At 56.8% G+C, this 27267-nt stretch overlaps 2 protein-coding genes across 3 annotated transcripts in view; one reads left to right on the top strand and one right to left on the bottom strand.

Moving 5' to 3' along the window:
* The first annotated feature begins 3946 nt into the window (after positions 1-3946).
* On the top strand, positions 3947-7461 carry MFAP2 (microfibril associated protein 2). Of its 2 annotated transcripts, none has more exons than XM_063106921.1 (8): positions 3947-3999; positions 5054-5143; positions 5369-5395; positions 5506-5592; positions 5738-5782; positions 6525-6612; positions 6857-6930; positions 7281-7461. In XM_063106921.1, exons 1-8 carry the CDS (start codon positions 3963-3965, stop codon positions 7382-7384), a joined length of 552 nt encoding a protein of 183 aa, XP_062962991.1. In that variant the 5' UTR covers positions 3947-3962; the 3' UTR covers positions 7385-7461. The 2 variants fall into 2 exon arrangements, with proteins under 2 accessions (XP_062962991.1, XP_062962993.1); XM_063106923.1 differs by having other exon boundaries at positions 3948-3999; positions 5057-5143.
* A 1644-nt stretch (positions 7462-9105) lies between these two features.
* The window catches only part of CROCC (ciliary rootlet coiled-coil, rootletin), a 39924-nt gene continuing 21762 nt past the window's right edge, over positions 9106-27267 (bottom strand). Inside the window, exons 19-36 of the mRNA XM_063104721.1 lie at positions 26638-26807; positions 25040-25219; positions 24194-24328; positions 23725-23868; positions 23041-23279; positions 22412-22571; positions 20587-20754; positions 18706-19090; positions 16131-16300; positions 15900-16020; positions 15489-15652; positions 13825-14040; positions 12823-13047; positions 12322-12471; positions 11791-11991; positions 11470-11601; positions 10566-10745; positions 9106-9647 (exon numbers count right to left, since the gene is read on the bottom strand). Coding sequence (XP_062960791.1) covers positions 9561-9647; positions 10566-10745; positions 11470-11601; positions 11791-11991; positions 12322-12471; positions 12823-13047; positions 13825-14040; positions 15489-15652; positions 15900-16020; positions 16131-16300; positions 18706-19090; positions 20587-20754; positions 22412-22571; positions 23041-23279; positions 23725-23868; positions 24194-24328; positions 25040-25219; positions 26638-26807 — 3227 coding nt within the window. The 3' untranslated portion in view covers positions 9106-9560. The remainder of the gene's footprint in view (positions 9648-10565; positions 10746-11469; positions 11602-11790; positions 11992-12321; positions 12472-12822; positions 13048-13824; positions 14041-15488; positions 15653-15899; positions 16021-16130; positions 16301-18705; positions 19091-20586; positions 20755-22411; positions 22572-23040; positions 23280-23724; positions 23869-24193; positions 24329-25039; positions 25220-26637; positions 26808-27267) is intronic.

Genomic DNA, 27267 nt, shown 5'->3' with positions numbered 1-27267 from the left:
AATGATGCACAGGACACATTCAGTACCAACTAATAGACTCAGTCTAAGGGGGAGGCAGGTAGGGGAAGGGCATGACTGGGGGCGAGGAGATCAGATGGCAAGGGTCTAGATCAGGAGGCGTTCCGATCTCCTCCCCCCAGCCTGCAGCCCCCACAACTCTCATTTCTGCCTTAGGCCTAGGCTGCCATGGCCAGGCAGGGCTGAGGACAGCCCCAGAGGCAGGGGACCTACAAACCCCAGCCCCTCACCCCCACCAGCCTGTCTCTCCCAGGAGAATTGAGTGCACAGCTCATTCATTCATTCCACAAATGTTTACTGAACTGCTGCTCTGACCTGGCACTGCGCCTAATGAGCAAACTGAGGATGAGCAAAAACAGACCTTGTCCCTGTCTTCATGGGGCCGAGAAGACGGCTGCAAGCAGCACAGCAGTAAGCTTGAGAGCACGTAACTAATGGGGACAAAGGGAAGGCTCCGTGTGAAAGGGAGGGTTCGGTCTGTGACCTGAGGAGACCTCAAGAAGTGTTCTGGGAGGAAGAAACAGACTGGGGAAAGGCCCTGTGGTAGGAGGTGGGGGGTTAATGAGAGACTTTCTAAAGGCCAGCCATTGTGGCTGGAGGAGGATGAGGAGGCAGAGCCAGACCACAATGAAAGGCAGGGCCCTTGGAGACCCAAGGTACCACGGGAAGCCCCTGAATAATAAGCTTTAAGCCGAAGGGGCCATGATCTGAGGGTGTGGGGGAGGGCCCACGTGGGAAGGTCCAGATTGGAGGTTATTACAGAGTCCAGGAGAGAGATGATGGTGGCTTAACCAGCGGGAGCGGTGGGCAGACGCAGAAATGGCATTTATGAAGTAGAATTAGTAGTTGGGTGCTGGATGCATGCAGGAGCCGAGGGCAGGGGAGGAAGCCTGGGTAAGGGGAGGCTGTGGGGCCACTCCTGGGTCTGGGGGAGGGTTGGGAGGTCGTGAATTTGGAGTTGGATGCTTGTGGAATCTGACGTGCTTTGGGGGCATTCATGGGGCCAGGCCCGATGGCCCGTGGGACACGTGGGCTGCCTGGTCAGGGCTGAAGGAAAGGCTGGTGCTGGAGGGGAGCGCCGGCTAAGGAGCCCCAGCAGGCCGAGCTGGAGAGGCGGAGGACAACCAGGCGCGGGGGCGTCCTGGAAGCTGGGAGCAGCCGAGGCAGAGCCGGGCTTCGCCCACCGCACAGCCCGGGTGAGGACCCGAGCTGATGAGGAGAAGGCGCCTGGCACCGTGTGGGGCGCTGCACGCGTGTGAGGCCGGCTGGCTCCGGGGTCGCCTCCTCCCCCCGGGGCGTCCCGCAGCCGAGGGCCGAAGCCCCGAGGGCGCGGCGCGGTGTGGCGGCTTGGGCGGCGCCGCTCGCGTTAGGACCCAGCGGATCCGGGGCTGGAGGGCGGGCGCCGGCCCCGTCGGGGGCCCGGAGGGGGGCTCGGAGCGGGCAAAGGGGCGGCTCCGGCGGGCGCACTCGGAGCGGGCGGCGGAGTGACCCGGGCAGGTAGGCGCGGGCCTGGCGCTCGGGGGCGCGGGGCGCAGGCGGGGCCGTCGGAGGGCCCCCAGGTGCAGGGGGTGCCAGGCTCTCCGGGTCCCCGAGGCTGGGGGCGGCTGCCGTGCCCGGAGCCCGGGGCATTCTGAGCGGATGCTAAGAGGGCACCTGGAAAATTTGGGGTCGCTTTGGGGTGAGGACGCAAGTTGGGAAGGGCGGGGAGCCCGAGTTTGGGGGAAGCCAGAGGTGGGGGCGTCGGGGGATGGGGCAGCTTTTGTTCTCTAGGGGAGGTTGGAGTGTGGGGGGTGGGGTGGGGGTGCCCGGTGGAAGCGGCCGAGACAGAGACGCAGAGACACAAAGAGATCAGAGACGGAGCGCGAGGGAGCGCGCCCGAGCGAGTTTCCGCGGCTGATTGTTCCCAGCTGTGCGGCGCTGCAACATCTGGTTTCCTCCCGCTGGGACCCCGGCCCGGCCTCCTGAGCAGGCGGCGCCCTCCCTCTGTCTGGGCGAGCCTGGGGGCCCCCTGAGCCCCCTCCTTCCCGGGACGGGCGGGGTGAGGAGGGTGGGAGGCTGCGGTTGTGGAAGAGGCCACAGGTGGGGGTGGGGCAGCCTCCTGGGTAGGTCCTGGCCTCCCCCACGCCCCAAAAACCCATAGGAGTGCTTGGAGGTATGGTGCCCTGGGAGGGATCCATTACTCCCACCCTGACTCTCTTCTTTACAGCCCCAGCCCTAGCTAGCCCTTGGGCTCCCTGCCCCATAAGCCTGGGCCTGGGTGCCAGTCCCTCTCAGGGAGGAAGACTCCATGCAGGGGACTGAGAGGCACCCCCCAACCTCTTTAGGCCCCCTTATGCCCAGCTCAGGGCCTCTTCCTGAGTAGTGACAGCTCCTACTGGCCTGGCTGCTACCAGCCTGGGTGGGGGTGGGGGGATAGCAAGGCATATGGGGGTGAGCAGGGATGGGTCTCTAGGTCTTTCTTTCAGTCCTTCTGCCATGTGGAGGCCAAGAATTTTCAGAATGAGATGAGAGCCAGATGTCCCTTGCCTCTGGTGCAGCTTGAGTCAGGAGTCCGACCCCCCCCCCCCCAGTCCCACCACACCTCAGTGAGGTGTTGTATGTGTGAGCTGGGAGGGGAGTCAGAGAAGTCTCAGGATTTTGAGGAAGAAGGAAAGCTGCCCGTGTTTCTGCCCCTTTCCCTCCCCTCTCCCTAGATTCCCAGGGAGGAGATACAGCAAAGGTAGGGTTTCCAGCTAGCTGTCTGGGAGAACTTCCTGTGTTGGGCAGGGAGGGGCCCCTCCTGGTTCCATGCTCACAGCCTCTCTGCAGAAGGCTGACAATCTGGAGATTGCCCTCCACTGAGCTGGGACTGGACATGGGGACCTGGAGGCTCCGCCAAGTCCCCTGTGCAGCCAAGACTGGAGGCCAGACTCGACCAGGAGTTCTTGAACGTCAGGAACCTGGTAAAAGCTATGGAGTGGTGCCCGCTCCCCCAAAATTACACACAGCACTTCTCATACAATGTCAGGGGTTCTGAACCCCAGGGCTGGGTGACATCATGGATCCCTCCAGCACTGCCAGTCTAGAGTCCAGAGAAGCCCACTTCAGGCCCCACCCTAAGTGCTTCCTGCTGCTGCAAACATAGACCTCAATCTCGTGAGTCTGGGATGAAGACAGCCAGGTCTTGGGAGCCTGGAGGCCTGGCAAGAGAGGAGTCTCTGGGGGCTGGGAGCCCTGCCCGGCCTGGCTGCTCTGGGGGCTGCTCAGGTCCATGTGCATGTGGTTTCCTGCAGAACAAGATGCTCAGGGCCCAGGGGCTAATTGGGAGCAGGTGATGGGCTTGGCAGAGCTGCTGAGTCCAGGCTGTGATGCTGGCTGGGCAGGGCTGGGATCCCAAGGATGAGCCTGGGGTCAAGGATTCACATAGTCAGTGCATTGGACATGTGGAGAGGTGCTGGGCCAAAGAGGTTGGCATGGTATAGGTGAGGAGAGAATGGTCAGGGCGGGCAGGAAGCAGTGGGCATTAGAAATGTCCCCTTAGTAAGCAGGGCAGGGTGGGGTCTGTTCATTTGTCAAGATCATCCCTGGAGGGGGACTGTCCAGTTAGTGCAGTTGGTTAGAGTGCAGTGTTGTAACACCAAGATCGAGCATTCAGATCCCTGTATCAGCCAGCCACAAAAAAAAAGATCAGCCCTAGGCAGGTTGGAGGCCTTGTCCCCCGTTAACCTAAAAACCCAAGTGGGCTAGCAGGGACTACAGATGTCCCTCCAAAGTAGTCCCTGCCCCCAGCCCTTGGCCCTCCACATGCCTGGCTTCTATTCTGAATGCCTCCTCCTCCAGGCTGAATTCAGGGGACCAGAGGTGGACTCTGCAGTCCTGGGTTCATGGGCCTGGGGTGCAGCTCTCCCGCTCCTCTTCCCCCAGCTGTCCTCTAACGCCATCCCAGCCTGCCTCACTTTGTGGCCATGAGAGCTGCCTACCTCTTCATTCTAGTCCTGCCTGGTAAGTGGCTCCCAGGGCAGGGGTAGCCCCTCTTATGTGGGGTGGGAATGGAATTTCTGGAGGGAGCTCACAGTGAGCCTTTGTCATGCCCTATGGCCAGAGCTCAGCTCTCCAGCTCCCAGGGCTTCCTGCCTGCCTGGACCACAGACTAAACCAGCCAACTGTACCAGAGTCTGAAGGCATCTCCTAGGCCCTTCCCCCAACCTTCCACGGCAGCAGGCAGACAGGATGCTGGAGGGTGTGCTCATGCCAGGCACCAGGATTCCATGCTTTTCCTCTTACTTATTGCCCCTCCTGAGAGCCCATGTGCAGGAGTAGGGGGCACCCAAGGCAGGTAGGCCAGAGACCTGGGTTCTAGAGTCATTTGGGGCCCCACCACCCTACACAATCTTGACCTTGAAGGCGTCCCTGTTAGTCAAGTGAAGAGATATCAGTAGGGATCACAAAGGCCCTGCCAGATCTAGTACTCATTCATTAGTTCATTAACTCAACAGATATGTGTTGAGCTCCAACTATGTGCCAGGCACTGGGTAGGCCTTGGAGATGCTGCAATGAACTAGGCAGACAAATCTCTGCCCTCGCCATGCTGCCAGTCTAGGGAAGGGCGGCAGATATTAAAGTAGACATGCCAAACTTCAGATTGTGTGAGCGCTGTGATGGAAATAAACAGGAGCGCGGCAGGCTAGTGACCACTTCATGGCAGAGCTGAAATTGCAGGCGAGACCTGAAGGAGGAGAAGCCGAGTAGGTATCACATGCTTGGGGAGAGTCAAGTGCAAAGGCCCTGAGACAGCAGGAGCACGTTGAGTCCCAGGAACATCTAGGAGGCCAGCGGGGGAGAGGGACAGGGTAAGGCAGGGAGGTGACACGAGATAGGGTGTGTAAGGGCCTTTATGGTCGAGGAAGGAGTTTGATCCTGTGAATCTAAATATGGTTATGGGGTCCTCGGCTTTTACAGGCCTGCCCCTGTGCCTCTACCTAACCTCCCCAGAAACACCTCGGGCCCCTGATGTCCTTCCCTGCAGGACACCCCCACATGCTTTTTCTCCCCACAGCAGGCCTGCTGGCTCAGGGCCAATATGACCTGGACCCACTGCCTCCGTTCCCTGACCACGTCCAGTACACCCACTACAGTGACCAGATCGGTAAGGGCCATGCCACTCCCAGGTGTCCCCCAGCCCTGCCATGTCATCAAGGCCTGGCTCCCCAGATGTGCATGGCTCAGCCAGGGACCAGGTTGGGTAGGATGATGGGAACCCCAGGGGTTGGTGCCTGGCTCAGTTGAGGTTTGTGACCTCGTTTGCACCTGGGGCTAGGAGCTTAGGGGCTAGCCTGACCCCCACCAATTCCACACTCATCTTTGTTTTCAGACAACCCAGACTACTATGATTATCAAGGTAAAGGGCTGGGGACAGGATAGGATGGGTGGGCAGCTGGGGTGGAGGAGCCCATGGGGACTCTGGGAGGGAAAAGAGGGAGCAGACCCCCTTATCATCCCTTTTTGCAGAGGTGACTCCTCGGCCACCCGAGGAACAGTTCCAGTTCCAGTCCCAGCAGCAAGTCCAACAGGAAGTTATCCCAGCCCCCACCCCAGGTAGGCCACAGGCCCTGCTCCCATTCCCTTCAACTCCCTGTCAACCCTGGGAGTGGGGGTTCTGTGCCAGAGCTGGGAGAGGTGACCCCCCTACCCTGAATAGACCCCGCCCAGTGATCCCTTCCTGCCTCTCTCTCAACACCAGAACCAGGAAATGCAGAGACGGAGCCCACAGAGCCTGGGCCTCTTGGTAAGAGCTTTCCTGACAGCTGGAGAAACAGAGGCATAGACCTAGAAGTTGGGGTGGAGGATGGGCGGTGCTGGTAGGACAGAGGCCTTTTGCTCTTGCTGGGTCAGGCAGTATGGGCTGCTGGTGGTAATGTGGGGGTGGGGGGAGCCCACAGATGTGCCCATGCTTTAGGCTGGCATCTCCAGTCCCCCCAGGCAGCTCGGGGAGACCCCGCCCTGCCCTGTGGGCCTGGCTAGAGGCTGAGATGGCCACAGCCTAGAGAGGGCCCCTTTCCTCACAGACCCTGGGAGGGGCAGGGGGAATGCTGGAGGCTTCCTGCCAGCCAGAGGGACTGGGTGGTGCAGGTGGTGAGGCAAGGAAGGGCCAGGGAGCCCAGGCCGCTGAGTGGTGCCCTGTGTACTGCCCCAGCCAAGAGCCTGTGCATGTGGGAGAGGGTCTGTGTGCTCACTCTTGTGGGGGCTACTGGAAGCATGTGAGAATCTGCTTGTGACTTGGTGTAGACTTTTGTGACCTCGCTGGATTTGTGTTTGAACTTACATGTGTTTGAATATATGCTTCTAAGTGTGGTTGTGAATTTCTATATGTACCTTGTATAAAATTGGGTAGCTCTGCGTGTGTACATGTGGGTGGGCCTGAGGGTGCGGGGGGTACCTAGACCCCGTGGGCCAGTCTCAAGTGGGTGAGGCTGGAGGCTGCCCCCGCTTAGCTCTGGGCCCCTAGACTGATCCTGCCTGTCACCCAGACTGCCGCGAGGAACAGTACCCATGCACCCGCCTCTACTCCATACACAAGCCTTGCAAACAGTGTCTCAACGAGGTCTGCTTCTACAGGTGAACGCAGCTGGGCAGCCGTAGGGAGAACTATGGGGAGGATGCGGGGGTGCGGGAGTGGGGAGGGGTCAGCTCTGGCCAGCCAAGGTGGGAGCTTGGGGAAATACAGTGAATCCTGAAGTTGAGCTCAACTCTGTGATTGAGCCTAGGCCTGGGACCTGGACTCTCAGGCTCCAATGCCAGGTTCTGTCCAGTGGGGTGGGTGAAGGTCGGGGGCTGATCACCCATGATCCCGTGCCCCCAGCCTCCGCCGTGTGTATGTTGTCAACAAGGAGATCTGTGTCCGCACAGTCTGTGCCCACGAGGAGCTCCTCCGAGGTAGGAAACCACCACCCCAGACCTCTGCCTGCCCGCACACCTTCATTATCTGGCCAACCGTTCACCCACCTGATGTTTATTAAGCACATATTATATGTCAGGTCCCACTTCCAGGGCATCCTGAGCTCCCTTCACTGCTACTTTTCATCCTCAGAACATCCCCCTAGGGCTGGCCTGTGGCTCACTTGGGTGAGCGTGGTGCTGATAACATCAAGTCAAGGGTTAAGATCCCCTTACCGGTCATCTTTAAAAAAAAAAAAAAAAATTCCCCCATCACCTGGGTGGGGGAAGGGTAGCCGTTCCCATCACCCCACCCCACCCTGACCCCACCTTCTCCCTCCCCCAAACAGCTGACCTGTGTCGGGACAAGTTCTCCAAATGTGGCGTCATGGCCAGCAGCGGCCTGTGCCAGTCTGTGGCGGCCTCCTGCGCCAGGAGCTGTGGGGGATGCTAGGATGGAGCCGGCATCCTGAGCTCTGGACCCTCCTCAGATCCATGGATCCTCAGGCCATGCCTGACCTGGTGCTTTTCTCCCCGACCCACATTCCTTTTATTGTGTAAAAATTTAGTGGACTGCAGCCCTGGGGGTGCGGGGTGTGGTGCCTCAGGGCCCTTCCCCAGCCTGTGGCTACCCCTGGGCCACAGCGGGGGCTCCCCACCACCCAGTCCCTGCCCCCTTGTTGGGGGGTGTCCCAGGCCTCTCTGTGGGACCTGGGTCCCTGACGTGCCTTCTCAGTCCCTCTGAGGACAGTCCCCCGAGGTCGGTCAGCTATGCCCCTCACCCCAGCTGGTCTGCTTGGATTTCCGACAGTCCCCCGGGCATGGACCACCTTTGTTTTATACAAAATTAAAAACAAGTTTTTACAAAAGACTGAGTCACTTTTTCAGCTGAGAACACAGAGGGGGCAGCCAGGTGCCTCCCAGGCTGTCTGTGCCCACCAAGAGGCTACCCAACCCTCAGAGAGAGAGGCTGTTCAGGTGACTTGTGACCTTGCTTCTGCAGTCCCAGCCCTGCCCCTCACCCTCCAGGCTTCAGCTCTGACCTGCCCAGAAAGATGGGCCATGTGGATGTGTATGTGCGTGTTGCTGGGGGCTGCATGGGGAATGGGTTTCAGAGGTACAGCTTTCTCATTATCAGGGCTCTTGGTGAAGGCGTGGGTCCCCATCACCGGGAGGGCGGGGACAGCTCTGGCCAGCCAAGGTGGGAGCATAATGAAGAGGGTGAGGCAGGAGGTCAAGGTATATAGACTCTGACATCAAGGGCTTTTTTTGGAGGGGGGAGGCTGTTGCCTCTAAGATGGCAGAGACAGGCGAGACATTCTGACAACTCCCTCTGACCAGCCTGAGGGAGGGGGGACAGGCTGTGTATGAATGTCCAGCACACTCTCCTATCTAATAGTCCCAACAGGCGTCTCTGGTGTGTACAACTAACGTCCTATCTTACAGCCAGGGACACTTAAGCCCAGAGGCATCAAGTAACCCCCTCCCCCTGGTGTCCACAGCTGTAAGTGGCAGAGTGGGACAGCATCCGGCTGTTGACTCCAACAGATGAAGATGAGCATAATTTCTCCTTGAAACGCCGAGCCCTCCTGTGTGAACTTCCCTATAGCCACCTTGTGAGGTAGTTTCCCATTTTACAGACCAGCAAACTGAGGCTTCGAGAGCTTAAGCAGCTTTGCCCAGGCTCACTCAGCACAGCCAGGGCAAGCCTGTGCTTGTTCGCATGCTGCCTGTAAGGCCTGTCACTGTCCAGAGGGTGGGACCTGCATCCTGAGGAGGAGCCAGAGAAAGGGGGAGGAAAGCTTTGGCTGCAAAGAGTCCAGCTGCGCCAGCCAGGTCACAGCCCCAAGCCTCAACAGCCCCATCTGTTAAATGGAGTACATGGCCCAGGACCCCAGAGGCCTCCCTGAAACTCTGTGAGGTTGGTAAGTTCTTACACAACACGGGCCCTTCTCTGCACCCCTATCTCCCCAAGCACCCCTCCCTAGGGGGCCCCATCCCTCTTGCCCCAGGTCCCACCTGTGTCCCCTCCCGTCTCCTCCCAGGTGAAGGAGGCACACCAACAGTACAGAAAAGGGACGTGTCTATGCAAACTGTTTTTAGAAAATGCGGTCTTCTTGTTACAAAAAACAGTTCTGAACAGTTAACATTGTAAAAAGATATAAAAATACAGGGACTCTGAGCTTTCTGAGGAATGTCCTGACAGAACTAAGGCGGAGAGATCTCTGGGAACTCAGGGTCAGGGCCTGGATTTCTGACCCTTGCCCTGGGCCTCGGCCCCCTCCTCTTTCCCATGAGCCCATCCTCCAGGCGCCTGCTGCGGGGCGGGCCAGAGACAAGGGCTCTCCCCAACCCCTGGCTTCGGCTCAACTACTCTCAGGGAGGACCTTGTACAACCCAGAGTGGCTCATCCCAGGGGCTGAGCTGAGGTGGGGCCCGCAGAGAAGCCACTGCTGGATCTGGCCTGGAGCTGGTGTCCCTGTCCCTCAGCATGGCCACTCCGCTCCTCCTCACCCCACCCCAGCTCTGGGGACCCCGATGCACCAGGCCTGGGTGGGTTGTGCTGGAGAGGAGGTCCCTCTGCTGCCCCGGGGATGGGGCTGCTCTCCAGGATGCTGGCTGGGAAGGGCTCACTTCTCTGGGGGGCCAGAGGGTGGGGAGAAGGATGCTGAGCTCCTTCGAAGCTCCTGCTGCAACTGTCCCTTCAGTGTGGACACCTAGGAAAGAAAGAGAAGGTAAGGCCAGCCCAGGTCCACAGCCTGATTTCAGAGAAAGGGAGGTGACTGATGGAGGGACCCTCAGGTGCAGCTGAGAACCCAGAGGGACCCTATGCTGCCTGTTTTGGGAAAGGTCTGGTCTCATTAAAAGCCGGGGAATCCCTCCCTTCTCATTTTGTTCCTTGTAGCAGAGTCAGCTGTCTTTGGGGACCACCCCACCGCTATTCTTTATTCCCTTTGTCATCTGGGTGGGCCTGGCTCTAGCCCAGACTCTATGGCCACATGAGCAGGCCTGACCTATCAGAGCAGCCTTGCCCTACAGACATGGCTGGGTCAGGCAGGCATGGTCGGGAAGCTGGCCGGTGAGGACCAGACCTGGCACTGTTGCTGATGCTCTCAGGAAGAAGGCCCCCTTCCTCCTCTGGGGTCACAGGTTATTGGGAGAATCTGAAGCTAATGCTGCTGAGGCCACCTGTGCCACCCAAGGAGAGGGCCTGCTTGAGCACGGAGCCACAGGAAAGCACAGCCATGGCAAGAGGGGCTGAGCCCCTGGTCCAGCCACAGCTGATAGCAGCATTGATCCATCCGGCCCTTGCCAGTGATGGCAGCCATCGACTACTTATCCTCATGAGGTCATGACCAGCCCTCTCCTCCTCTTCCTCCAGCCCCACATTTCCTTTTTTTTTTTTTTTTTTAAAAGATGACCGGTAAGGGGATCTCAACCCTTGGCTTGGTGTTGTTAGCACCATGCTCAGCCAGTGAGCGAACCGGCCATCCCTACATAGGATCCGAACCCGTGGCCTTGGTGTTATCAGCACCGCACTCTACCGAGTGAGCCACGGGCTGGCCCCTCCAGCCCCACATTTCCAACCTGGCCCAGTCTTCCCCAGGGGAAAGTACCTGCTCCTCCAGCAGTACCTGCTCCTCCAGCCCATGCACCCTCTGGCGGTGGGCCCGCTCCCGCGCCTCCAGAGTCCGCTCCGTCTGCACCTGGGCACTGCGCAAGCGCTCTACCTCCTGCTGCAGCTCCAGCCGCTGCTGGTCATCTGCCTCCAGCTGGGCTGGGCTATGGTTCTGCTCCAGTGCCACCACCTGGGCCTGCAGGGAGTGGCCACAAGTCAGGGTTCTGGCCCTGTGCGTGTGTGCATGTGCTTGTGCGTGTGTGTGCACGCATGTGTGTGTGTGTATGCTTATGTGTGTGATGGGGTGTCAGGCACTTCCCTGGGGCAAGCTGGCACAGGTGGGGGATGCAGGAGAGATCCTTGCTTGTCCCCAATCCTGCTGGGCCCTGACAGTAAGCTTGTGAATCCTGAGTCAGAGTGCCCGGTGACCCCCTCTCAGACAGACAGACAGACACACACACGTATTCAAACATGGAGACGGGCCCACATACATATAGGCCCAAAAGCAGCATGTAAATACGTACCCATGCTCACCTAGATGCATCCATATATGCAAAATCCCATTACTCCTACATACATCTACATACATGAGAACATCTGTACAAAACACACGTATAACATATTCATAACTCGTAAACACGCCACATCCATGCACAAGATTCATGCTACGTGCACAAGGATACTCACATGGACACTCATATCTACACGTCCACAACATACATGAACAGACAGGCTCACGTGCTAACAGTTCTTTAGTGTCTTTTCTCTCTACCTCGAGGAGAACCCCTCCCTCCCTATCTGGCTGGGACACCCCCATAAGACTCTGGCCCTGGGACAGTTTAGCACTCAGGCTGGGGGTGAAGATGGGATTCAGGACTAGGGAGAGAGGGTGTCCAGGGCTGGGTGAGCAGGAACCAGACCTCCAGCTGCTGGATCTGCCTCTGGGCCTCGGCCAGCTCCAGCTCAGCCCCCGTGAGTGTGCGGTCCAGGCGGCCCTTCTCTGCACTCAGCCTCACTGTGTCCTCATGGCTACGGAGTTTCTCCCGCTCTACCTGGGCAGGGAGAGGGGGAGGCAATTAGGGTACTGAGGGGAAAGAAGGGGCTCCCAGACAGGGTCCAGAGTTCCTAACCCCAGTGGAATAACAACACCAACAGAGGCAGCAGAACCCCCGATGTGCAGCCAGGATCCCCGATGGTTAAGCCCAGAAGAAGTGAGGGCAGGGCCCGAGGGGGAGACCCACTTTGTCCAGAGTCCTCCTGAGGGCCTGGCGGTCCTTTTCCAGCCGCAGGGCGGAGCGCTCCACCTCTCGCTTCTCGGCTTCCAGCTGAGCCAGAGCCCGCTGCAGGCTGCCCAGACGCTCCTGCAGGAGCCGCCGCTCATCCTGCAGCTTCTGGATGGAGCGCAGAGCCACCGCCTCACTCTCCTGCCGCTGCCGCAGCACCTGTAGCAGAAGCCAGGCAGGTCCCTAACCCCTCTGGGCCTCAGTGTATCCATGTGAAGCTTGAGGATGAAGATGCTGGCCCACCATGCCCACTCACTCGCCAGGCTGTTGTGAGGCCCACATCAGAGAACTGTCCCCTGAGGCCACACAGTACTCCTCCCTGGGCCTCAGTTTCTCCATCTGGATAATAGGGGTATGGACTGAATGAACCATGCTCCTCACAGGAGGCTAGGCCAGGGTTTGGGATAAGGTGGAGATGGGTGGGAAGGTCCCACACTATCCCAAGGGCTTGACAGTCCTGAGGACAGAGTGGGCCCACCTGGCTCTCACCTCCTGCAGCTGCTGAAGCTGGCCCTCAGCCTCCGCCCGCTGCAGCTCCAGGTCTGCCAGCTCACCCCGCATCGTCTGCACCTGCTCGCCCAGGGAGCTGCTCTGCTTCCGTGCCTCAGACAACGCCTGCCGGGCAGCATCCAGCCGTTCCTGGGGGGACAGGGGTAGTCAACTCACTGGGAGGGTGAACTATACAGCAAGCCTGGCCCATGGCCTCCCACCCAGACCCCAACTCTCCCCATTAACTCTGCACTGGGGTCCCCCCAGTCCTATACTAATAGGCACGTTATCTTATTGGCTCACCTCCCCAGAGCCTTCTCTCATTGACTGATGCTCTATTGGGCCCACCTCTCCTTCAAAGTCACCTCTCATTGACTTGCTCCTCTGGGTTCCCAACTGGTTGCCCCACTGGCTGGCTCTTTTCCAGGCCCCTCCAAGCCTGCTCTTACAGGCTGACTCTCTCACTGGATCCACCTCCAGGCAGACCCTGGAACCCCATACCTGGAGCACTTGGCGGTCATGTTCACAGGCAGTCAGGGCCTTCTGCAGGCGCAGATTCTTGTCCTGAGTACTGGTGAGGCTGGCACGGCTCTGAGTCAGGGCCTCTGTCAGGCCCTGCACCTTGTCCCGCAGGGTCCCCTCAGTCTCCTCCACCTTGGCCAGGGCCCCGCTCAGCCGCTCCACTGTCAGCTGCAGGGTCCCTGCCTTCACCTCGCTGTCTGCCACCTGGCAGGACAGACAGGACAGTCAAGGGACTCTGTTCCTGTCTGGCCTCTATACCTCTGCTCCCACTGTGACCTCTACCAGCTGTGCCTAACCCAAGCCCTTTTCACCTCGCTCTGGGCCTCCATCATTGATACCCATTGGCTCAGCCTACTGCAACCTGGGCCTGTCCCACTGGTGGTTAACGTCCCTTGTCCAGAGCACCATCAAACCGGTTGCCTCAGACCCTGTGGTCTCCTCCCTGTCCTCATTCCCCTCTCCTCCCTGCTACGGAAGAGAAGGGATGACACCACAACCCTGATATTTTCTGGTTTTGACTTTGAAAGGTGTCCATGCACAGCTAGAATAGTTACTGAACATTCCAGTTAGGCCTGAGCTTCCTAGCAGCCAAGGCACAATGGGAAATGAGAAAAATCTACATCTCTAACTTGTCCCACATGTCTCTTTCTTCAAACAGTCCTGAATTCTAATTTTTTTTTTTTTTTTTTTTTTTTGCTGGCTGGTACAGGGATCAAACCCAGGACCTCAGTGTTAGCAGCACTCGCTATAATTAACTGAACTAACCAGCCAGCAGTTGAATTCTAATTTTGGCTCCGTCTCTTATTAGCTATGTGGTCTTGGGCAATGACATCACTTCTCTGAGCCTCCATTTGTCCATCCATGAAATGGGGATGATGATAATCCGTGTTACTCACAGGGTTGGGGGGACTGCATAGTCCCTGTAATGCACTTGGCACAGGGCATGCAGATGATGTGGCTGTGAGTCGGGGAGGGGCCCACCTGTCTCTGCAGGGAGTCCACCCGATCCTGCAGGGCCTGGGCCTGGGCCTCGCGGTCGCTCAGGCCCAGGCGGCTGCGCTGCAGTTCCCCCTCCAGTGAGCGCCGCTGCAGCTCCAGCTTGATGGTGCGGCTCTCACAGGCATCCAGCACCTCCTTCAGGCGCCGCTTGTCGCTCTCCAGCTTCACCTCATTGGCCTTCATTTTGCTGATCTTCTCCTGCAGGTGTGGGGGGGGGGGCTCAGGCCCAGATGTCCAGTCTGCCACACACCCCTCTCCCACATCCCTCAGACCCTTAGGAGAATGTAGGGAGCAGCCTGGAAGAGGCTGGCCCAGCCACTCCCTGTGTGACCTGGGACCAGGCTGTGACCTTCTGGGGGCCTCAGTCTCCCCACGTGTTCACAGGATGAGTGATAGGAGGATCCCAGACCCCCTTCTAGTTTTGGCTGAGTCTAATGGGCTGTGTGACCCAGGACTATCCCTTCCCGCTCGCTGGCCTTATTTCACATCTGTAGAGTGGGGGGACTGGATTGGTCCAGGGCTACCACAACCTAGTTGCTCCTAAGAGCCCTGGAGAGGGGCTGTAAAAATGCAGATTCCAGGGCCCTTCCCCTGCTCCAGAGGCAGGCCCAGAAGCTGCATGTGTAACCTGAGCTGAGCTGGGTAGCTCTGTGTGGGTCCTACTGTTCCAGAGTTTTAGGGAATGATCCTCCTCCGTCCCCTGTGTGGGGGTCAGACAGTGAAGGAGGCTTGGGAAGTGGGGATAGGACAAGAAAACACTAGGGGGTCCTTCAATGAATGTCACTATCCTACAGACAGGGTGGGTCAAGGGGAATGTTATTACAGCCTCCCCACCCCCACCCCAGGCCTGGCCCCTCTCCTGCGCTGCTCGGAGCCCCAACCCTACCCTGTCTGGGCCCAGAGGCCCCTACTCTGGCTCCTAACCAGCTTTGTTCCTGGCCTCCTCCCGCAGTCCCTGTGGCTGGGCCCAAGGCCAGAGCTGAAGCTACAGACACAACAATCCAGCTCGAGTTCGGCCCAGAGCCAGAGGCAGGCGCTGGGCTGTCGGGGTCAGTACTGGAGAGCCAGGGAAGGAAAGGGTGACGGAGGAAGGGAATCTTTGGCCGTAAGAAGGCTCAAGGCTTCAGCAGCCCAGACTGTCACCTCCAGGGCCTGGGCTTCCTGCCCCAGACAGACAGACAGACACAGGTATACACAGATGTCCCCCAAAACACACATAAAAAATCCAGAACACCACACGTGGTTATATAGACACACAAAACAGAGAGAAGAAAACAGGCCCCCTGAGCACCACCTGTGTGTGAACCATTTCTGTGCCTCACGTTTGTGCGGCAATTATTGCTCTTGCCTTTTACAGATGAGGAAAATGAGACACAGACCATAGACTGGCCCAAGGCCAACAACCAGGACTTGCACCCAGGTCTGTTAGGTTCAAAAGCCCAAGTTCTTTTTTCTAGAGCCTAGTGACCTCAACAGGGAATGCAAGGATAAAATCTGAACATGCTTTTGTAGAGAGTCACAGGCTGGTCACTCCAGCGGGCTGCAGAGTGACTCCAGCAGACAAAGAAACCCACGGGAGGACTTAGACATCCACTCAAGTATACACAGATTCCCCTCACCCCCGCTGGCCCTATGCTCCTGCCCACCTGGCTGGCCCGGAGCTCGCTCTCGGTGGCCTGCAGGCTCCTCTCCAGTGCAGCCACCTGGTCCAGCATGGCCCGGCGCTCCCGCTCGCTGCGCCGCACGCTCTCCTCCTGCAGTGCCAGCTCTGCCTGGACGCCACTCAGCCTCCCATCCACACTGCGTCGGGCTGTGGCCACCATCCCGCCCCATCAGACAGGGCCAGGCACAGCCCCAAGACCTGAACCAGGCCACAAAATGCCCGGCCTGCACTCCACCCACCGCAGGGCTTGCCTATCTGCACCCTTGAGGGTGTACAAGTCTGGACATGGGTAAGGCTGACCAGGGAGGGTCCCCTGTGGGAGACAGCCCTCAGTCAGGTCACAGGGCTGCTCAGAGCATGAGAGCAGAGCGGAGACCCCGAGAGTCAAACTCACCTTCCTCACTCTCGGCCACTGTCTTCTGCAGCTGCCTGGCCCGTGAGGTCACGCTGTCCCTCTCGGCCTCCATCTCAGCCAGCTGGCGACTCAAGGCACTTGTCTGGGTCCGAAGCTCATCCTGCAGCCCCAATGTGGGGGGAGAGGGGAAGACCCCTGTTCTGACACCCTGTGGCCCCTCCAGGACACTCGGCCATCCGGTTCCCTATCCAGCCACACACCCAGCCTCACCCGTTCCCTCTGGGTGCTCCGCAGCTCCTGCAGGAATTCCCGGAGAGCCCCCCGCACTGCCTCTGGGTCCAGGTCTGGATGCACAGGGGAGGTGGTAGGTCCTGGAGATGGTGGCTGGGACCCAGGGCTGTGTTCTAAGGGGCTAGGGCTGCTAAGCCCCTCCCCGCTTCCTGGAAGAGAAGATATGCTCAGGCATGCAGGAGCCATGACCTCTCCTGCCTGCACAGATGGGAGGGGGCAGGGCAGACAGAGACAGGCAGCACCTGGGGGTCAGCATCAGAACTCCAGGACAGGGGTCCTGCCATTAGCATCCTCCTGACTCACCAAGTGACACCTAACTGTCACGCAGACAGGAGCTTGGTCACCACTCAGATACCCAAAGGGTCAGGACCTCCACTCCCTGCCCTGGAAGATCCCATCCCTTAGGTTAAAAGCCAGAGCCCCTGTAGTGGCCTGCAAGGACTACTTGCACAGGCCCTTTGTCCCCACATCCTCATCTCCTTGCTTGCTACACTCTGTGCTGCTCTGTTGCCCCTGCTGTTCACAGGACGGGGTTACTTCCACTCAGGACCTTTCCACTTGTCCCAGAGTCTCTTCCCCTAGGTGCTCCCTCAACAACCTCACTCTTCCATTACCTATCACCTTTTCAGTGAGACTCTCCGTGTCCCCCGTCCTTTATCTTAAAACATTCCTTATTGTGACAAAATATATACATATAAAATGTGCCATTTTAACCATTTTTAAGTGTACAATTTAGTGGCATGAATTACATTCACACTGTTGTGCAACCATCATCACTATCTGTTCCTAAATCATAACCCTGTTATGTATTGAACTGTATCCCCCAAAACTTTTTTTGGCGGCTGGCCAATAAGGGGATCAAACCCTTGACTTTGGTTTTACCAGCACCATGCTCTCCCAAGTGTCCCCCAAAACCTCATGTTGAATTCCTAACCCCCAGTACCTTATAATATGACCTTATTTGGAAATAGGGTTCGCTGTAGATGTAATTAGTTAAGATGAGGTCGTACTGAAACGGGGGGACCCTGATCCAATATGATGGGTATCTTTATTAAAGCAGGAAATTTAGACACAAAAACACACACAAGGAGAAGGCCATGTAGTGACTGGAGTTATGCTGCCATAAGACAAGGAACAACTATAACCAGGAGGCCTGGAACAGATCCTTCCCATGCCTTCAGAGGGAGCATGTCCCTGCAGACAACTTGATGTCCAACTTCTAGCCTCCAGAACCATGGGACATAAATTTGTGTTGGTTAAGCTGCTCAATTTATAATCTTTGTTACAGCAGCCCCGGCAAATAAGACAACACCAAACAGAAACTCTGTAGCTATAAGGCAATAACTTCCAATTCCCCCCTCCCCCCCAGCCCCTGGTAACATCTATCTTCTTTCTGTCTATACACATTTGTCTATTCTAGATATTTCACATAAGTGGAACCATACTATGCTTATCCTTTTGCAACTGACTTATTTCACTTAGCATAATGTTGTAAGGTTTATCCATGTTGTAGCATGTATTAGACTCATTCCTTTTTAAGGCCGGATAATATTCCACCGTATGTATATACCTCATTTTGTTTATCCATTCATCTGTTGATGGACATTTGGGTTGTTTCCACCTTGGGCTATTGTGGAATAATGCTGCTATGAACACTGGTGTACAAATATCTATCCCAATTTTGTTTTCAATTCTTTTGGATATATACTTAGGAGTGGAATTGGTGGGTCGTACGGTAATTCTATTTTCAACTTTTTAAGGAACTACCAAACTATTTTCCAGTGTCTGCACCATTTTACATTCCCACCAGCAATATTTCTTGCTTAATTTATTTTTCTGCAGCTGGCTGGTATGGGGATCTGAACCATGACCTTGGTGTTATAAAGCTGCACTCTAACCAACTGAGCTAACCAGCCAGCCCCTTGCCTTATTTTTTCTTATCTATTTTCCAGCCCTTACCAACACATTGTGTTTTTATATATCACGTTTATTGTCTAACTTATTTATCACGTTTGTTGTCTGCTACTCCCAGTCCTAGACGCTAAGCTCCGTAACAGCAGACGGGCTTGTCATTTTTGCTTACTGATCCATCCCCAGTGTTTACACTGTATTTGGCACACAGTAGGTGCTGAATAAGTATTAAGTGACTGAACGAATGTGATCCTGGAACAGGCCTGGCTGTGTGTCTGGGGAAGATGTCCGGTCCCAGGCATGGTGGAGGGGTGTGGAGCTGGGGATGGCAGGCTGAGGAGAATGGGGTGCTGGTGGAGAGAAGACAGGGGTCAATTAAGAGGACAGGGCCTCAAAGACTCGTAAAAGGAGTTGGGGTATCAGAATCCACCCCACTAAAAAGAAGCGTCCCAGAGAGGGCGTGGACCAGTGAGGTCGAGGGGCCTCGGCAAGAGGGCGGGGCTAGGGAGGGGTCAACAAGGGGCGTGGCCAAGAGGAGGGCGGGCTCTTAGAAAGACGAAGTGTCGCGAGGCGGGGCCGAGGGGCGGGGTCCCCGCGAGACCCGCCCCCGCTCCCCCCCCCCCCCCCGCGGCGCCCGACTCACCTCCGGCAGGCGGGTCCTGGGCCGGGGAGCACGGCGCGGGCAGAGGCCGTGCGGAGGGGCTGGGCGCGCTGCCCCGGCCCAGGCCGAGGCCCCGGCGCAGGGCCGAGCGCAGGCCGCCCAGCTGGGCCTCGGCCGCGCGCCGCTGCGCCTCCACGCGGGCCAGCTCGGCCTCGAGACCTTGCGCCCGACCCTCGGCCGCGCTCAGCCGCAGCCCCAGCTCCGCGGCCTCGGCCCGCGCCGCCTCCAGCTTCAGCTCCTGGCTGCGGGCGTGGTCCAGCTGCTGCTTCTCAGCGCCGCGCGCCTCCTCGAGGGAGCCCAGCAGGCCTCGCTCGCGGGCCCGGAACTCGCCCTCTTGCTCCAGCAGCTTTCGCTGGGCTCCCTGGAGCTGGGGCGGGGGCGAAGCCGGGAGGTGGGGGTCAGCACGGCTGCCCCAACCCGACGCCCGGCCTCCCAGGCCCTGGCTGGAGATCACCACCCCAAGTGGCCGCATCCTACCGCCCCAACAGCACAACACCTGCTGCTTTCGTGCTCTCCACCCCAGCAGGCAGTGCATGAACATCCACGGAGTGTGGGGGGAGGTTACTAAATTTGTTTCGTCTCCTTTCTTCTGTGTATAAGCCTTGTAATGTACACAGTTTATTAGCAGTAACAGCTGGGGCTGGCCAGTCAGCTCACTTGGGAGAGCGTGGTGGTGCTGACACCACCCAAGGTCAAGGGTTTGGATCCCCATACCAGCCAGCCGCCAAAACAAAAAAAAGTAATAATAGCTAACACTTACACAGATAGGACTAAGTACTTTCCAAAAAAAATTAATTACTACTGTATGAATCAGCCCCATTCTACAGATGATGGAATTGAGGCACAGAGTAGTTAAGTAATTTGCCCAAGGCCACACAGCTAGTAAGCTGCAGAGCTGAAATTCAAAGCCAGGCACTCTAGCTCCAGACGTTATTCTCTTAACCACTAGACTACACTGCCTCTCAGTGCACACAATTTATCAATAAATCTACATACAATGGGGCCGAGCCCGTGGCGCACTTGGTAGAGTGCTGCGCTGGCAGCGCGGCGACGCTCCCGCCGCAGGTTCGGATCCTATATAGGACTGACCAGTGCACTCACTGGCTGAGTGCCGGTCACGAAAAAACGACAAAAAAAAAAAAAAAAAAAAAAAAAAAAAAAAAAAATCTACATACAATGAGGGCATGTACTAAAAAATTATTTACTGATGGGATACGTGGTCACACACATACAAAACCCTCTGGTTTGGAAGATAAGTCAACATCATGGTCATCAGTGGAAACACCATCTACTGAGCACCACCTGGATGCCAGGACCTGTGCCGGACCCCTCCATACAGCGTCTGCTGTGCTAGCCCCTCTCCCGTGAGTGCTCTGAAACACAGAGTGATTAAGTGACTCTGTCAAGGCCACACAGCAATTCACGGCAGTGAAACAGCCAGAAAAGGCAGAGAGGAAAGAGTGCAGGCTTTGGAGGTAGACCTGGGTAGTTATGTGACTTTGGGTAGATCCCTTGGTCTCTCTGAGCCTCAGTGTCTGGTCCTCTCTGTAAAATGAGGCTAATGGACCTACCTCATGGGGCTGCTGGGAGAATCAAACAATGTTGTCTCTACAGAGCCTTCCCGCCCTTATCCGTCCCCCCATATTGTTCCTGCACCATAGTTCTTCAGGTTGCTGTTGTTATAACTGGGGAAGAGTCTAAAGGAGTTGGGGACAGGAACAAGTCCCAGCGAGTGGTCTCTCAAAATGACTCCAGCACTGGAGTGCCCACCTGCTTCCCACTAGAGGGAGGACAGGGCAGCCCACCTACCTCCTAGAACCCTCGCCCTCCCCTTCCAGGCAGCCCAGCCACCTGCCCAGTTACCTCCTGCCGCATGGCTTCCAGGCTGGCCTCGCCTTTCAGAAGTCTCTGCCTGAGGCCCAGAGCCTCCCTCCGGCTCTCCTTCTCTGCCCGCTCGCCCAGCGCCAGGCGGCCCTGCAGTTCTGCCAGCTCCCGGCCCAGCCTGGCGTTCTCACTGTCCAGCATCTTCATCTGTAAGAGAGAGCAGGAACAGCAGTTGGTTCAGCTCTGCCCCTACACCCTGCCCAGTCCTGGCTCCAGGGTCACTCAGGACCCATTGCTCTAGGGATATATGCATCAAGTACCACCCCAAATCTGGGAGTACTGGGAGCCTGCCCTAGATGACCATGCTGAGCTCGAGCCATGTCCAGCAACCGGGCACCAATGGCCTGTTTACCATTTAAGCAATGGGCTCAAAACTACCTTTCATAGGGGACAGGAGGGCCAAGCCCCTATCAGACCAGGAGTTCCACAGGGCAAGAACCACAGCTCCCTGGGTCACCTTTCACCTCCACAATGATGAACTTTTTTGGAGTGCTTACCATGTGTCTGGCCCTGCTCTAAGCACTTCATTTATATTAACTCATTTCATCTTCATACAACCCTATATGGTGTAGGTACTAACATTATCCCTATTTAACAAATAAGAAAACTGAGGCTCAGAGAGTTGAAGTGACTTGCCCAAGGTCACACAGCCCACAAGTAGCAGACTGGGATTCAGTCCGAGACAAGTGGAATGCCAAAGTTTGTTCTAAGCCCATATTTCCCCCCAGGGGCAGGTGGGGGGTGAGGCCTACCTACTGTACAGTGCTATCGTGAGGGTAACATGGGATCATGCTGTAGCATGCACAGCAGCCAGCAAGAGCTTGGCGCACAAATGTCCATTCGTTTCGGGGACTCCTGTGATTTCTCAGGAAGGGGCCTGGGTGGAGGGGGCTATAGTGAGAGGTGGAGAGAATTTGTTTTTCAGGCTGTGGTATCTCTGGGTATCAGAGTGTCTCTGGATATCAGATTGTGATATCTCTGGATTCGGCAGAGCCAAGGAGCCAAATGAGGCCTTTTCCTATTCTTCGAGTCTTGTAGAGTGGGAAAGCCTGAGCCCACAGTGTCCAGGGCAGTGCCCAGGACATAGCAGGCATTTGCTCAATGCTTGCTGTCATTGGTGAGTCTACAGATCATCTAGTTCAGGGGTCAGCAAACTACAGGTGGTATACCACATGCAGCCGGTCTCCTGGTTCTGTAAGGGTGTGAGCTGAGGATGATTTTTACATTTTTAAATAGTTGACAATGATTCATTTCTAAATGGTTGAAAAAACATCAAAAGAAGAACAATATTTGACTCATGAAAATTACATGAAATTTAAACTGCAGTGTCCATAAACACAGTTTGACTGGAGCCCACGCGCACTTGTTCACACGCTGTCTAGGGCTGCTTTCTCACTATGACAGCAGAGTTGAATAGTTGCAACAGAGACCTTATGGCCTATAAAGCTGGAAATGTTTACCATTTGGCTCTTTACCAAAAAAGTTCGCCAGCCCCTGATCTAGTTCACAGAACCTGCACCTTTTGCCTTTCACAGATTTCTTTGAGAACTGGACAAGAGCTCCAGTTTCTCTCCTTGGAGAAATGTGAGCCCGAATGTGTATACAAATGTCCACAGACTTTTGCACAGGTTCAGGGGTTTAAGAGTCCTCAAAACCCATCCGTTAATACCAAGGTTAGGTAAGAAGACTTGTGATGGTTCAAGCCCCTGGTTTTAAATATGGGGGAACTCAACTCCAGAAGGGGGTGCTATTGGCCTGTGGCACACAACAAGCCACAGGGGAGGGGGTGGCAGGGGAAGGGTACCTGCCGCCGGAGCTCCTGCAGCTCCCGCCGAGCCTCCAGCCGTGAGCGCTCCACCTCCTGCAGCCCAGCCCGCAGCTCCCCAGCTTCCTTGCCCACAGCTGCACGGGCGTCCTCTAGGAGTGCCAGCTTCTGCTCCTTGTCCTCGTTGGCAAGCTTCAGGCTGGAGAGGGCAGAGGTCAGAGGCTGCCCTGGGACCTGGGAAGAGTCCACTCTGCAGCTCTACACAGAAGTCCCTTCCCCTGACTCCTGGAGTGGATCCAGCCAGCTCTTGGCCTAGAGGTGCCCCAAGTCCTGCCAGCCCACATGGCTCCAACTGAGCTGAGCCCTCCAGGGTTGGGGACCAAGGTCTTGGCCAGGAGAGGTAGACCAGTGACTCCAGAAGGGGATCTGGTTTCCAGGGTGATACAGCAGGTAGGGTCCATGTCTGGATTCAACCCCACCTGCTGCCACCTTCTCTCTTTCTACAGGGAGGAAAATCACCTAAAATGCCTCATGTGTGGTTAGGGAACACAAATCCCCATCCGTGCGTTTTGCCCAGAGCTTTGGGGGTAAAGTTAGGTTCCAGCACAAGATTCAGCGAGAAGGATGGGCTGGATGAAGGAGTCGGGATGGTCCCCAAGTCACCCCACCTGATGCGCTCGCTCTCAGCCTTCTTCACGGCGGCCCGCAGCTCCTCATTGGAGCGCCGCAGGGCCTCGCGCTCTTTGGCACCCTCACTCAGGCTGCGCCGCAGCTCGCCGGCCTCCTGGCGCTGGGCCTCGCAGCCCTCCTGGCTCTCACGCAGCCGGCGCTGAGCCTCCAGCAGCTCCCGCCGCAGCCCGTCACGGGCGTCCTCCAGCAGGCGCAGCTGAGTCCGAAGTTCCTCTGCCTGTGAGCATGGTGGTGTCCACAGGGCAGGGCTCAGGGCCCCCCTCAGGCAGTGTTGGCAGGAACAGGCCCATACCCCACATTCTTGGCCACGGCACACCTGCCCCAACCATCTGCAGTGACTCAGACCGCAAGCTGTGAGTTAGCATTTGGGGTAAGGCATGCTGGAGTCAGCAGTGTTTTGGCCTGACCTAATCATCAATCAGGATCATTTTGTGGATGACACCAAGAGGACAGGACTCCACTCACCCCTCCTCGAGTCCCTGGGTCCCACTTGTACACAACAGGTACTTAATAAATGCTTGCCGCCTCCTAAGTTGGCCATTATTTGTCCTCAAATGCAAGGAGGAATCCTACTCTCTCTGGGGCCCCACAGGGCTGGGCCCCCAGCAGGCACACAGTGGCATTTAGCGTGTGCTGCTGGAAGACGTGGGTGGCTGGCTCACCTCGCGCAGGCAGGATTCCCGCTGCTTGCCCAGGTCCCGGGCCTGCTCCTGCAGCCTCTTCACCTCTTGGGCATGGGCCACAGCAGCCTCTTCAAGCTGGGCGCGTAGGTCCCGCAGCTCGGACGTCAGGGTGTTCACAGTGCTCTGGGATAGATGGCCTCCTCAGACTTGGTCCTGCTGGGCCCCACCAGGTCCCCTGCTGCTCCCAACACACTGGCTGAACTGTCTGTCCACTGTCTGTTCCAAACAGAGCCCCTCCCGCTGGCCTGCTAGACGCTCTGCTGATCCTCCAATGCCTAGTGAGTGCTGTCCAAGCAGCTGGTCCCTCCCTCAGACTAGAGGATTCACCAGGGCAGAGCTGTGCCACCTCTCTCAGATAGGGACCCCCAATGGGCAGGGCCTGAGGACTTCGCAGGCAGGGTTATGCCTCCCGTCTCAGATAGAGGCTTAGCTGCCCAGCCTGCCCTACCCGGTCTTGCTCCTGCCGGCTCTGAGCATCTCGTTTCTGCCGCTCCATCTCCAGGGAGATGGCAGCCAGGCTATGCTGTGTACCCATCAGCTTCTCTGACAGCGCTGTCTTCTCAGACTCCTTCAGGGACAAGGCCTGGGCAGAGGCAGGAACAAAGGGCTTGGAGGGGGTTGGTTGGTCCTAGGGGCATGCTCAAGCTTTTCCCTGCCCTTTGGGGGCTCGGCAGCCTCAGTGGGCATGCTCATCCCCTCTTCAGACCTGGAAAAAGGGCACGATGATAGTAACAATGACCCTGGACATGGACACAATTTATAGATCTCACTAACTTGCCACAACAACCCTGAAACAGAGTCTTTCGTTATTCCCATTTTACATACGTGAAAACTGAGGCTCAAAGAGGTAAAGTGACTTGCCCAGGGTGACACAGTGATGAGGAGAGGATATGGACACGGTCTTCCCTGTCTCCATTATACTATGGGAATGTCAGGAATTAGTTCTTCTGGGCGAGGGGCAGCTGATGTTTGTGGGCACCGTGGGGACTGCTCAGGCCATCACAAGGATGCCATGCCCAGCCCAGACTGGGATGAGGATGGGAGAATGTGGGACAGATTTCCTGGTGTCCTGACTGTCACTACTACTCGGCAAGCTCCCACTGTGTGCCAGGCATGGGGCTCAGCGATGTTTCACATAAACCCCTAAGTTCCCCCACCCTGCAGGTGAGGAAACTGAGGCCCAGAGAGGGAAGTGGCCTGTCCCAGGGCTTCTAGCTTCAGGGTGGCCAAGCAGGGAAGAGACCCAGAATGGGTGCCCGTGGGCCACACAGAGGCCATAGCAGGACTCACAGACCTGCTGCTTCTCGCTCTCAGCCAGGAGGAGGCCCTCGTCACGCTCCTGCTGCAGGGCAGCAATCTCCTCGCTCAGCTCTTCCTTCTCGGCTTCGAGGCGGGCCAGCAGCTCCTCCCGCTCCCGCTGCAGCTGACTCTGCAGCTGGGCCCGCTCTGCTTCCAGCTCCCGCCATGCAGCCTCCTGGGGGACCAAGTCCGGCCACGTGTGACCTCAGGCTAGGCCCAGGCAGCCCCTCTCAAACCTCAGGGCAGTAAGGGTGTCTGTACCCTGAGAGGATGGGCCACCAGGAAACTACGAGTGGGATGATAAGGGTTGTGATGGGGACACACCAGGGCTGTGAAAGCCCCAAGGAACAGCCTGGACTGGCCTGAGGGCTCAGAGAACATTCCCAGGAGGAGGGACAAGCAGCCATCAGCCAGGAAAGGAGAGAAAAGAAAGAGAACCCCAGGCCAAGAGTACAGTCTCTGAAAAGCCCTGGAGGAAGAGCAAACAGGATACATAGGGAAACTGAGGGGACACTGTGAGTGACGGGGCCAGAGCCACAGGCTGCAGCCAGGCCAAGCTGGGCGTGTGGGCTGAGGGGATTCTGAGGAGGGTGGGGTAATGGGGGGGTGCTTGAGCCAAGGTGACAATCTGATTTTTAGATTAGGGGGTTGTCCAGAGAGAAGAGGATAGATTTGGGGACATTAATGAGTCTGAGCCAGGTGGTACAAGGGTCAAGAGGAGTAAGGGGGAGTCATAGGAGTTTGGCTCCCTGGGGACTGGGGGGGGGTGGAGCCCCCAGGGAAAGAACAGCCCACTCACTCGGGGCACACCTAGCAACTTTGTGAAAGGCAGACAGAAGTGCCCCTGCCTCAAATGCTTCACTGCCATCTGCTGGAGAAGTGTGATAATATCTACCCAAACACATGGAGACTACAGTGTGAATGGTGCCCCTGGAGTCATGCAGCAACAGCCTGAACCTCTGTCCCAGGCAGCCCTGTTCAGGGTGGGCGGCTCAGGGCCCCTGTCCTTAGGGCCACTCTGGAGAGTATCCCAGTACCAGTAATAATAACTTATGGAGCATTTACTAATAGTCACTATCTCACCTCATCCTCAGAGTACCTTAAACTATCCTATCCTCATTTCTACAGATGGGGACATAAAGGCACAGAGACCTTAGGAGCCATCACCAATATGTAACCAAGATCAAATTCAAACCCAGCAATATAATTCCAAGCCAGTGTTTTAGTAACCTCCCTGGCCCCTTGCCTTTCTTATATGCTCAGGTCTCAGTGATCCTGGATATGCAGATAGGACCTTAGCAGATAAAAGTGCTTTTCTGCTATATATTAGGTCAGCCTTTCTCAAATGTGCCTGTGGACTCTCTGCATCAAGATCACCAGGCCTGCACACCATGGCTATGACTCGGAATTTGCATGTTTGATAAGGACCCCTCCCTCCATGGACCCTCTCAGCTACCCCTGTGGCTTCCACACCAGAGATAAAGTCCCATTTCACAGATGTGGAGACCAGGCAGAGCAAGAAGGATGACTCGCCTGAGGTCACAGAGGAGACAGTGGCTCTGAGCCCTGCCCGCCCCTACCCAGCCGCCTGACCTTCTCACGCTGGAGTCGCTGCAAATCCTCTTCATGGGCTGCCCGTTGCTCCCGCAGAGAGGCCTGGGCCTCCCGCTCAGCCTGCACCAGCTTCTGGGCCATCAGCTCCTTGTCCAGAGCTGCTTTTTCTTCTGTAGTTATCATCTGCTGCCGCAGGCCCACCAGCTCCCCTGCACCAGAGGGAGAGGAGTTGGATCAAAACTTCCCCTTGGGCCAGGACTCAGGCCAGGTGAGCCCTGTGGGCAAAATCCCAGAGGGGAAAGGGTCCACCTGGCATCTAGCTGGGTTCCCTTGGAGAAGTGGCTCGCCTTCTCTGGGCCTCAGTTTCCCCATCTGCTGCAAGGGCCCTGTCTACCTCTCTGCTTACCTAGAATGGCATCAAAAGGATAAAATGACTGACAAGAAGGGCCTCCCAAATGGGAAAAATATTTAAAAATATAAAAATCTCTAAATATAACAACTCAGTCAGCACTTAGTGCTGACTGTGGGTCAAGAACCGGGCTAAGTACTCTACAGACATATTTTCATTTCGTCTTCATAACATGTCTAGTTTATCCTCATCAATGGAGACTCAGAGGAGATCAGTAATGTCCCAAAGCTGCCTAGCTTTACATAAAGCATCTCCCTTAA

The sequence above is a fragment of the Cynocephalus volans genome, chromosome 8, assembly GCF_027409185.1.
Source record: "Cynocephalus volans isolate mCynVol1 chromosome 8, mCynVol1.pri, whole genome shotgun sequence".
Taxonomy (NCBI): Eukaryota; Metazoa; Chordata; class Mammalia; order Dermoptera; family Cynocephalidae; genus Cynocephalus; species Cynocephalus volans.
Note: the sequence above shows the minus strand (reverse complement) of the source record. Positions and strands in the feature narration are given on the sequence as shown.

Excerpts from the sequence above, each read along its gene's own strand:
- MFAP2 (XM_063106921.1), top strand. The coding sequence starts at position 3,963 with ATGAGAGCTGCCTACCTCTTCATTCTAGTCCTGCCTG. Across the intron at positions 4,000-5,053 it reads CTTCATTCTAGTCCTGCCTG|CAGGCCTGCTGGCTCAGGGC; the intron begins GTAAGTGGCTCC and ends TTCTCCCCACAG. Across the intron at positions 6,931-7,280 it reads CCACGAGGAGCTCCTCCGAG|CTGACCTGTGTCGGGACAAG; the intron begins GTAGGAAACCAC and ends TCCCCCAAACAG.